Source organism: Coturnix japonica, chromosome Z (assembly GCF_001577835.2).
Source record: "Coturnix japonica isolate 7356 chromosome Z, Coturnix japonica 2.1, whole genome shotgun sequence".
In the NCBI taxonomy this organism is placed as follows: domain Eukaryota; kingdom Metazoa; phylum Chordata; class Aves; order Galliformes; family Phasianidae; genus Coturnix; species Coturnix japonica.
This window is the reverse complement of record NC_029547.1, coordinates 2556258-2567453: the sequence shown is the minus strand read 5'-3', so window position 1 is coordinate 2567453 and position 11196 is coordinate 2556258. Positions and strand designations below refer to the sequence as shown.

Here is an 11196-nt window from a genome sequence, read left to right as displayed (position 1 = left end):
TCAACTTGAACTTCAGTTCTGAAGCTCAGACCCCCATATTTTTTGGGAGAGTCACCAGGAAGAAACTATTGCCCCTGCTGATGAAAACCCAGAGCTGCAGTGTGCCCCAAACTGAAGAAAGGAGAGGTCAGGACTTCACCCAGGAGGTTACTTGTTCAGAAGTCTGAAGTGAGGTTTCCTAATTAGTCCAAGCACTTGTAGCCTGCCTAAACAAGAAAGACAAGTATAATGTCCCTGCACCCGAGTCATTTAACTATTAACCCTGAATGAGAGTAAGAAGATACCTAAAACAATGACCCAGTTAATTCTGCCTGGCGTTTGAGTGCAGGGTTATTTGTTGCTACCTGTGGGTTTCGTGATATCATCACCTGCCAACTCTCAGCATGACAGAAGGCCAATATTTTAAAGCAGTATTTTAAAGTTGGCTTTGGCACAAACCAAACTGACATCGGCATAATGCAATGCCTTTATTCATCTGTTGCTTTTTTTCCACTGACCCTAAGGTGCACACCTGGAATGGGATAAGAAATGAGCATAATGATCCAGAGCTTGAGGCTGAAATTTGGGGCAGAAACATGGCTTTCTATGAATCCTCCATAAAACACTGTCCAGTGATTCCAAACCTGAAAGACCCTTCCCAGCTCAGAGTAAGGAGTTATGTTTCTGGTGTCACTCAACATAAGGTCCCAAGAGAGCTGTTTGTCCCATCACAGCCTATGGTTCTTTCTTCATGCTTTTGTTTTCTGAGGGTGTGGTAGCTGCATCCTGCTGCCTTGCCTGCTGGGGCAGATGCTCTCTGTGAGAAACCTGCTCTTTTTTACCAGCATTGAGAGAGGTTAAAAGTCTGTGGGCGGAGACCAGCACAGAGTGCCCATTGTACATGCGTGCATACCAGAGCAGTAACTCCCTGGAATGCTGCACTGCTCAGCTTTTACCACCTTGTGTTTGTGTTGCAGCACAGAAGTGTGTGTGTGTACATTGTGTCCTTCTCCAAGGAGATTAACAATGTGAAATGGCAGATAAATAGGACAGCCTTTTCTTTTTCTTTTTTTTTTTTTTTTTTTTTTGTCTACTTTTTTTTTCTTCTTTTTTTTTTCTTTTTTATTGGACTGATTATAAGAGGAAGGTAACTCTGGCTCCCATCATCTCCATAGGCAGAAAGGAGAGGCAAGGTGCAAGGTCAGTCAATTAGGTGGAGCAGCTCCTTTCAGCTGGGAGGATTTAATGTACTAATTGCGTTAGTAATTAGTGAGTACCACATGGTAAACACTTGGGTTCAAAACAATGTAAGGGCATTAACTAATCCACCCTACAATAGATTTGAATGAGGTAAGCATTATACTTGTTTCATTGGTGGTGAAAGGGAGAGACTTGCTGACCACAGGGTGAGTCAGGGTATATGTGTGAGACTGGGCCTGTTAGTTCTTCAAGATCATCTTCAGTAAGACCAGCACAGCAGCAGCTACTCCATGTTGCCAGAAGTTGTACACAGCTTTAAGCATAGCCTTCATTTTTATTTATTTTTTTTTGTTTATTTTGTGTATGTGTGTTGTAGTAAGATACTTCTATCTACTCTGAGCTTCAGAATGTTTTCCCAAGGCTAGATAGCAGTTCAGGCTCCATGACACCTGTTTTGTTGTATTTTTTATTTTATTTTATTTTCCACTTTCTTTTCTGCTTGTGCTGTTAGCTTGTGCTATTTATGGGAAGTTTATTTGAATTTGTGTCTGCTGGGATATGGGTGGAGGCCACCCAATGACATCACAGGGCTGTAAGATACTTATGACTTTCCATTACAAACCATATATGCCAGGGCTGGACAAGCGACCTATGGCCATACTCTGATGGAAATATCACTATGTAACTTAAGAAAAGGTCCTTTTTATTATTTCTTCCTGAACTTTAAGCTTATGTAGGGCATTTATAAAAAAACAAAAATAAGTTAGTGGCGCAAAGGCATGTGATTTTTCTAGGTGAATTATGTATTAAAGCAAAAGAGCCCACATCCATAGTGCAGTTATGATTTCATGATAGGTAGCTATTTTTTTGTTGTTTGCTTTGTTTCAGTTGTTTTTTGTCTGTTTGTTACAATTTATTCCTTCTAAGAATTGCCTGAGAAACCCCTGACTGTTCTCAGATCCTGCTTGTAGTTGGTCAAGGGGTGTGGTTTGGCAGTGCGGTAATGCTCATCTAGTAGGGAGTTGCTGCTGTAAAGGTAGGTCTGTGCTGCCAGCCCTTACTTCTGATAGTGCCTTCTGTGCTTCTCCTTGCTTCAAAAGGGATATTCCTCTGATCCATCAGGGAGCCGTTTTGGGGTACTACAGTAGAAAAATATATGTATATATATTTATTTCTCTCAGATACGTTTGGCTGCTAATGAAGATGAAAATCTAAAATGGCTTTGTGTGGTGGCCTCAGAGGTGGAGGTTATTTGCATTATATTGGACAGAGAAAGTACAAAAAACTTTTCATGCCTTTATGGACATTTTGTGTGTCTTTCTTTCTCTCTTGTTTTTGTTTTTTGTTGTTGGTGGGTTTTTTTCCTTAACAAAGTATTTGGTATTTGGCTTAGTTTGCATGTAAGGGTGATGCATCTTCTGCCTCAGTTGAATACTCACAGCTTCTCCCACCAACTTAGGCCAAGTTGAGTGCTTATATCTCGAGAGGCTCTGTCTGATGCCTCAATCAAAGCTCACATTTCAAGTACATGAGAACACAGTTGTTGCTTCAGGGGGTTCAAGCTTTTTCTACAGAGCACTGGTAACCGAGGGCATACTGGCAGATCTGGAAGACATTGACTTCATCTTTCCTCTATTGCCCTCAACATCTAGGTCATGCTTTAAAAATGATCCAGGTGTATCCTCTTCCTATGCAGAGTCTCAGGGAACATCTCAACCTCCAGACAGTGTGTGTCTGGCCCAGAAAATATCAAGTAATTCATCCAAACTGGAGCATCTCACAGTATAGCCAGAAGCCAAGCACATCTTTCTGACCTGCAGTGTGGAAACAGGGAGTTAGGTGTTCTCTTGTCTCTTTCATAGGGAAATGGTGTTTTCTGTGGTCTGATCACTGAGTTATTGTTTAATCTGAGACAAATGTTTACCCTTATTTTCCTTTTTTTTTTTTTCTTCTACTCTTTTAAAAGTCATTGATGAGGTGCATCTTAGAATAACAGCTGATTTCTCCCTCACTTCTGTCCCAAGTCCAGAGTTGAATGAGGTTGCATTTGCACGTTCCTTTTCATTTACTTTTCAATATCCATTTTCATCAGCTCAGAGAGGCATGTTGCTATGTTTTCTTGGTTTGGCTGCTCTATGGTACTAGATCTGGATCTCAGAAATGCAAGCTATCCTTGGTTCCCACTTTGTGTCATGGAAGGCTTTTTGGATATCACAGAGGAAGCCTGTGACATGTTTCAGTCATTTCCACATTTGGATTCAATGTGTGTGTGTGTTAACTTCCTTTTCTCTCTCCTTTCTTTCAACAGTGGCAGACCTGATCTCTTCTGAGCTACTTGCAGCCTCTGGGCCATTGAGACGTTGACTGTGGCAGACAGTTACCATTCATTCCTTGGGATCGTACCTGCCCTTTCTCTCCCCATCCCCTCCCGCACTGCCCTTCCCTCTTATAAAACTCCAGTGTGTCACGGTCCTGCTATGGAGCCCAGGGAGTCTTTGGGCAGCTCCCGGCAAAGGGGAGGCGAGGCGGATTTTCTGCCAACCTCTGTGTCCTCTGCCAAACCACCATCTGCCTCCAGCTGCACAGGGGAGACAGTGCTGCCGACGGCTGGCTCGGGGAAGGGGATCCCAGTGAGTGGAGAGCGTATGGAGCCTGAAGAAGAGGATGAGATGGGTTCTGGGAGAGATGTGGATTCCACTTCCAATGCAGACAGCGAGAAGTGGGTGGCAGGAGATGGGCTGGAGGAGCAAGAGTTTTCCATCAAAGAGGCAAACTTCACAGAGGGGAGTTTGAAACTAAAGATCCAGACGACCAAGAGAGCTAAGAAGCCCCCAAAGAACTTGGAGAACTATATTTGCCCACCAGAGATCAAAATAACCATCAAGCAGTCCGGGGAGCAGAAGCTTTCCAGAGCTGGGAAAAACAGCAAAGCGGCTAAAGAAGAGGACAGAGGACACTCCAAAAAGAAGGTAGGTCCTACACTTTTCTATATCTCCCCTTGAATCAGAGATAGTTCTGAAAATAGAGGGAGAGGGTGGGGTGAAACTTGTGGCACTTGTGTCCATGGCGTAACCTTCAGACCATTTGCAAAGCTCTGCTTGATTGTGAAGAATGCAGTGCAATGCTGGTCTCATCCTACACTGCTGTGTGCTGATCTCAAGCTATCCTTCAGACAAGCCTAGTGGGAAAGGATCAGATGTTTAGCTGTGCCTCTGTTACTTGTGTGCGTAATTGAGATTTAAGATTAATTGCTATATGAGTGATAAATGGTGGAGCCCACTTCTTGATTTCTTTGTGTCCAAGTACAAATACGTGGAGCCTTTTGGCAGTTAAAGCTTTTGACTCCATTTTTAAAATACAGGTATGTGCACAAAGAACAATCGAATCCATTAATGTATACCAGGCAAACAGCTCCATTATTCTTGATTACAGCAGTGTGCTAGCACCACTGTAGTTATGCTTCAGAAAATACATTAATTATAAGCCTAATTTTCTTGGAATATCTTTCTGGAGAGAAATTTTGGTATGGTTATTTTTTAAAAAAGAATTTACTAAACTGGGCCTAAGGAAAAAAATATATATATATTGCCGTATATTAGTTGTTTCCAGAGATGTTCTTTTTGTTTTCTTGTTGGCTTAATTTTCAGTGATGTGTCTCACACTTACCTGAATTAAGTTTCTTTTAAAAGCTGCTTTAAACAGCAGTGGGGGAATGACCCCTTGTGACTGCTCATGTTATTGAGGATGTTGAAGTGTTTCTGTCCTAAGTGTCCAAGGTCCCTTGGTCAGACTGAGGCTTAATCACAGTATAATCACAAATAATTTGCCTTATATCTTTAGGAACATTTGGGCATTGTGATGAGTTCAGGCAGTAATCCAGGTTTAATGAAAGGCTTGTGAGTATCTGGAAATGCTCATATAGGATTCCACCTGTTTAAAGCTTAGGACTTGATTTGGTTCTGCTACTCTGTGAGCTTTGGTCCCCTGCTGTATACAGGTTGCCACCTCTTCTGCACCTCATATGTACAGTGGGCTACTTTAAGCCTGGAGTAGGCTACTTGCCATTTGCCTTATCAGGAGACAGTATCCTTCACAGGCTGAGTCTGTTGACAGCTCAAAATCATTTTCTGAAGCAGAAGCATTTCCCATTGACACTGGGTAGATCCCATAAAGATTAATATCGTTCTCTGAGAGTACTTCTCTTAGAAGATGAACTTATCAGGGGAAAAGCAAGGGGGACTTTTTCTTTGTACACTGGTAAATGGCATACTCCTGGTTCATGGAAAAATAGCACAGAAGAGTTTTGGTTCAATAATACATTAGTTATGAGTTTTCCCATTTATTGAGAGGGAACAGTGCATGTGTGAGAATATATTCAGACAGTGTGGGTGTCACAAACAGTCCCTCCATGGCCAGGTAGGAAGACTTGTTAACCACTGCCTACCTCACATGGGCTGTAAAGAAAGTGTTTAGAAATTGGACCTTTATTTCCCAGTTAGATAAGTATGAAAGGCAAGTTCATTCTTCCATGTGGCCATTCAGAAAGGTTAAATAAATGAAGCAAACTGTAATGAAATCAGAAAGGGGGTGAGGGAGAGAGGAGAGAGAAAGCAGCATGGTTATCTTCAGGGTGACTGTAATTGCAGAAAGATAAGAGTTGGAAAGGGGAGGATTGTGGTCTGAGCATGGTTGAATTCAGCTTTTGTTGTGAGCTCTGAGTTGGTTTGTGCTGTGTGCATGGGCTGCAAGCACTCTGGGTAAGAACTGGCCTAATCCAACCATTTAATAAAAAAAAAAAAAAAAAAGAGAGAAAACACAGCAGGTGGATGCTCTGAGCAGATGGGGAGAGGCCCGTTGCACCGGCGAATCGATTATCATAACACCCAACGGCTGCCATGCAGCAGCTGCTGAGCTAGGGTCAAGCGTGCTGGAGGCAACTTGGCGAAGATGAGTCCCCAGCGGGGTCCTGGAGGACCACAGGGCTGTGATCTTGCAGGGTTTGATGCTTGGACCTGCACCCTACATCCCCAGGGTGGTGAAGCTTCCTGCATGCCCAGAGCCAGATGGGATTTAACACACAGCTGGCTGTTAGCCTGTGGGTTAGATGATCATATCTTGGCTGTGAGCATCTTGCATTGAGGGGTGATGAAAGGCACTGCATGAGAAGCAAGTGGAAAATCAATGGGAGAAGGACTCCAGCGCTGGCAGTGTGATTGCTCTAATGGCTGCTACATGTCCTGTGGCAGCTACAGGGTTTTCTGTGGAGATAGAGATAGGAGGAAGTGGCAAGCTGTGACTTGAATGGTCCATCTGTGGGCTTTCCTGGGAGAGAAAAGCACATAGTTGGCTTCTGTAGATACTTGCAGGAACAGAGAGAACTGTGGTAGTGGTTTCAGTGTGTTTGTCACATTCAAATGATTCTGGTGGTTTTGATCTTGCAGTCACATGTGCTCCTTTAGGGTTAGGTTGCTTTAATCAGCGTGAACTCAAGAAAAGCGAATAGTGGCAGAAGTAGCAGGGAACAACACATCCAAACTTAAGGGGTAGATATACAGGTAGTGCCACTGTACTGTCCTCTGAATTTCTGCCAGGAGAGTCTGGCCCAGTGCATTCATTTATCTTTTGCATGGACGTGGTGCTGTTATAGGAGTTCATTTCCTTACTCGTGGATGTGAGATATTTATATGGGTCCCCTAGTGTGGTGTATAAGGACAGAGAGCTAAGCATAACCTGCACTGCAAACGCCATGCTCATGTTTTGGGAGCAGAATGTCCTACACCTCATACAATGAGTTTATCTTCCTCTAAAAGGAGGAACAAGCTTTATCAAGGGCTTAAAGAATCACTCAGGTTTGTTGCATAATAATTTCAGCCACATCTCCAGTAGTCCCCAGTGCTTCTGAAACACCACTTCAGCATTCTTGCAAGAGTATGAATACACGCAGTGCAGAGGGCAAGTAATGAAAACATGGAAGCAATTTAAGTAACAGCATGTGGGTACACAAAAGACTGGTAATGCCAGCAATGTAAAAAGGGGCTGTGAACTGGGGATATAGTATTTGTTCAGTGGCCACTTAGGGAGGAAGAAGATATGCCTGCTCCTAAGCTTTGCACTGTTCTGCTAATTAGGCAATAGGGGCCAGAGCCTGATTTCTAAAGCTGTGGTCTGGGGTTCAGTGCTGATTATGAGAGGGCTCTGAAGAGCTGCACTGCTCATGTGCATTTTTTCTACCTTTGATTCCAGCTGCTACACTATATTAAAAGATGTAAACACACATTAAATACTTTCCTCATGTTTCTTTTCCATGTGAGCAATTGCCCTGGGGATGTTACGTGATGGTGAATGGGAGGGAAGAGATGCCGGCAGGGGATGGTGTTGGGTGCGGTTGCCCTTGCCCTGAAGCAGGGCGGGAGAGCTCCAGAGTTGGGAGCCTCTGTTCCACTGGCTTGGAGGCTTGGCTGCAACTCAAAAACTTTGGGTTTTTAAGTGTCAGCCTTGCCAAGTTTCACATCAGCTTCCCCCTCTTGAAGATAAGAGCAAAAGTTGCTTCCTACCCCTCTCCTGGGGCTGTTCAGTGGTTGAATTGCAGCTTGGGCTGTCGGTGCAGCTGCTTGTGCAGTGACTGCAAAGCGTGGAGATGTTATGCAAGTGTGTGTGCTCTGATTTCAACCATTCTCTGCCTGAGGATGGGGTGGGCTGGGCCGCAGCCACTTCGGACTCAATGAAATGGAGCCATTCACCAGTCTAGATGGGAGGGGGAGGGAAGAAGAAAGCCAGGAGCCTGAAGGATGTGTCAATGTATCCTGACTGCAGATTGTGAGCCTTGGAGCCACTGCTCTGGGTGCTCTCACCTACAGCAGAGTTGTTCAAGTCCAGAACCCCCAGCATCCCTAGGAGTGCCTTTTCCCTCAGATAAGGGAAGCGTTGTCAGTTTGGAAAGGCACTAAAAGTGTGGCACCAAATGCAAAGAAGCCATCCATCAGCATTCCCTGCCTGTCACGTAGTGTTTAACAAGCCCCAGATGAGTAGCAGTTCCCTGGTTTTGTTTTACTTCCTTCCCCCTCCCTTCCCTTCATTTGCTACCCTGTCTAGTTTTGTGTCTGCAAACACTTCATTTCCCACTGCCTTCCTTTCTATAAACATAGCCTGATAAATTTTCTTGGAGCTTCCATCATATGTAATGTTTTGCTTCAAGGGATGTTAACTTTTTTAATTATTAGAGAATTTCTTTTTTGGGGGAGCTTGGGGTGGGCAGATGCACTTCATTTCTGAATAATAAGTGTCAGCAAGCTGACTAGAAGTAAAACTTCCTTGTGAGCAGTCAGATGAAGCTCTGCCCTTGGATTATTATTATTATTATTATTTATTATTTATTGATTGTTATTATTAGTATTTTGCACTGTTTCCCATCCTGCATGCCTGTGGGTATATACTGTTTCTGCACAGGAATCAGTGCTACCCATTTTTGCTTGAAATTCCATTCATCGTCTTGGTTTCCTCTTCCTAGCCCCACACAGGCAGCTTTCTCCTCCAGTTCCCCCCTCTGTGAGGATGCTCATTCATATGCTTTTCCCTTTGGACCCCTCTTTTTCCACAATATCATGAACAGTTTCACTCCCCCTTTTCATCCATTTCTTTGTACCGTTGACTGCACATTGCACTTTCCCTCCAGGTTCTCGTGTGCATCTGCATTTCTTGCCGAATTACCACTGTGCTGTACTCCTCTCCCTAGTGACTTGTGAGCATGATCATCCAACTGCTGAAAGTTCATGCTTATTCCCCTTTGCTAAGGGTATCCTCATGTGAATTGTCTTCTGAGTCATCTCTCAGTGTTATTAGCACAGCAAGTGCTTATACCAATATCCCAAGCCATGGGGTTTTGGTATATAAGCCAAGGTTTAGCAAGGAGAATGCCCTTGTACTTCTGTTTGAAGTGGCAAACTCTGACTTTTACAGTTTTCTTGTTTTATGTTGTTGGTGGTGGTTTTTTGTTGTTTTTTTTTTCTCTTTGTTTTCTAAAGGATGGAGCACATGTATTACCTTCATTCCAGGGCTGTTTCTTTTCTGGCTTGGTCCTTACTCATACAGAATCCCTGAGGCTGCCCTAAATAGATCTAGTGGCAGGTTCATGATGTGCATGCTGGCAGTGGGGCACAAGGAGTAGGGATATGGATCTTACTCATGAACTACTCGTAGTCTGAAAAACCCCAGCACAGTGGGGAAATCTACTTGTGGTATGGGAAAAGTGGCTTCTAAGCAGGTAAGAGACTACTTCGGAGCTGCTCTAACAGGCACAGGGCTCCTGGCATTTTTTCAGCCTTTCTATATAAGCACTGGGGTGCAAAGTTATATAAACTCAGCTCTTTGAACCCCCTGCCCAAACACACATCCCTTCCCCCCCCCCCCCCCCCCCCCCCCTTTTTTTTTTTTTTTTTTTTTATTTTCATAAACACTTCAGAATTTAGGAGTCCTGTTTCACTGTGAGCTGAACCCACAACAACACTATTCAACTCTCACTATGAGGAATGGGATGGGCTGGACCCCAACTATTTCTCTTCCTTTCCATAGTCTGCTAAAGAAGAGTCTGCCTTGAAACATGTTGTGGGTGTCTTGTGATAGGCACACAGAACAGTTTCTTTTCCAACTTGACATTCCACCTGAGCCAGCTGATTTCCATCCCTTGCCTGCCTTCTTGAAAAACTGTATTTCTTAAAGAAGCAAGCATCTGACAGCAAAGGGATGGGGTGAGGAAGTTTGAGCAGACTTTTACTGCCTGACACAGAGTGCCAAATGAGGAAGAGTTGCTGTATTTGATTAGCTGCCACATGACCAGGGCTTGTGGAGGCTGTCTGTGTCAAGGACCGATTCTGTTTTGCAGCAGTCCCTCCCACGGCCAAGTTTCACTGGCCCTTGGTGACATTTCCTTGTTCCCTCATGCTGTGCCTTTCTCTTCAAACCGTGCCAAAAAATGTCCCCCCGTGCTGGTTTAGGGATGGAGAAGATGGTTCACAGATTTAGTGGGGAAGGAATAGAATTCCATGCTCCCCACTGTATTTTTCGTTTTCTGTTTTTCTTCTATTAGCTCTGAAAGTTATGAAAGATAGTTTCTAACCACTTTCCTTTTCTGTGGCTTCTATGGTGTCTAATGATGAATGAACATTCTGGTCATACTCCTTGAGAAAGCACCTTCAGGTGCTTCTGGCCAGCTAACAATTTGAACAAAACCATCTTGGAATATGGTATATTGAAGATTTCCATCCCAAAATATGTGATTAAAAATGGCTGAAATACTTCAAAAAATGCTGATGGAGAGGTTCATATAGTGAGGACAGGAACTTGTGTGTCCATTTGCATACACAAAAAGACAGTGCGATCACATTGGCCTTGTTTCCTTAGGAAACCAGGCTAAAAATATCCAGAATAAACATGCATTGTTTTTTGGTGCTGAGACTCTTCCAACTCTTGAAACTTAGATTCTGTTTGATATATGACCCCTGAGTACAAGTCCAGTTTGCTGTGGTTTCATAATAGCATTGTTTTCCATTTCTTGCCATGGCCACTAACGTGAATGAGATCAGTGACACTCGGTTTCTTCTTTACAGAACACAAAGTGTAATCTCAATTTCTTGACTATTTTTCGGCTCTGATCTTCATTCAGGTGCTAGCAGGAGAGATGTGTGCATCAATAGCAGGGCACTCCTTCTGAGTAGCGAAGTATCTTGTGCTGTGCAAAACTAAAACAATTTTTTTTCCTCCCCTGGAGCTACAGAATAGCAGAAGGGGGCAGAAGAATGACCAGTGTATCTTGCTACTGAAATGAGGTTATGTTTTGAAGATGTGGCCTGGAATGAGGCATTGTGGAAGACAGAGCTGCTGAAGATGAGGAAATGGTCAATTAAGATGAATGTTCAACTGTGGCTGTATTTTCAGAGCTATGTGCGTCTCTATCAGATTCATTTTAGGGTGATGCATCATGTTGTTATTGCAAATCAAAATCTGCTGTTATGGGCTCTGTAT

General features: G+C 43.5%; 1 protein-coding gene across 3 annotated transcripts in view; it reads left to right on the top strand.

Annotated features, from left to right (window-relative positions):
* The first annotated feature begins 1366 nt into the window (after positions 1-1366).
* The window catches only part of SETBP1 (SET binding protein 1), a 243012-nt gene continuing 233182 nt past the window's right edge, over positions 1367-11196 (top strand). For 2 of the 3 annotated variants that reach the window (XM_015887217.2, XM_015887214.2), the window contains exons 1-2: positions 1367-1385; positions 3488-4148. In XM_015887217.2, the coding sequence (XP_015742703.1) occupies positions 3657-4148 (492 nt within the window). In that variant the 5' untranslated portion in view covers positions 1367-1385; positions 3488-3656. Of the gene's footprint in view, positions 1386-3487; positions 4149-11196 lie in introns of those variants that run through there. The other variant, XM_015887216.2, reaches the window with a different exon arrangement.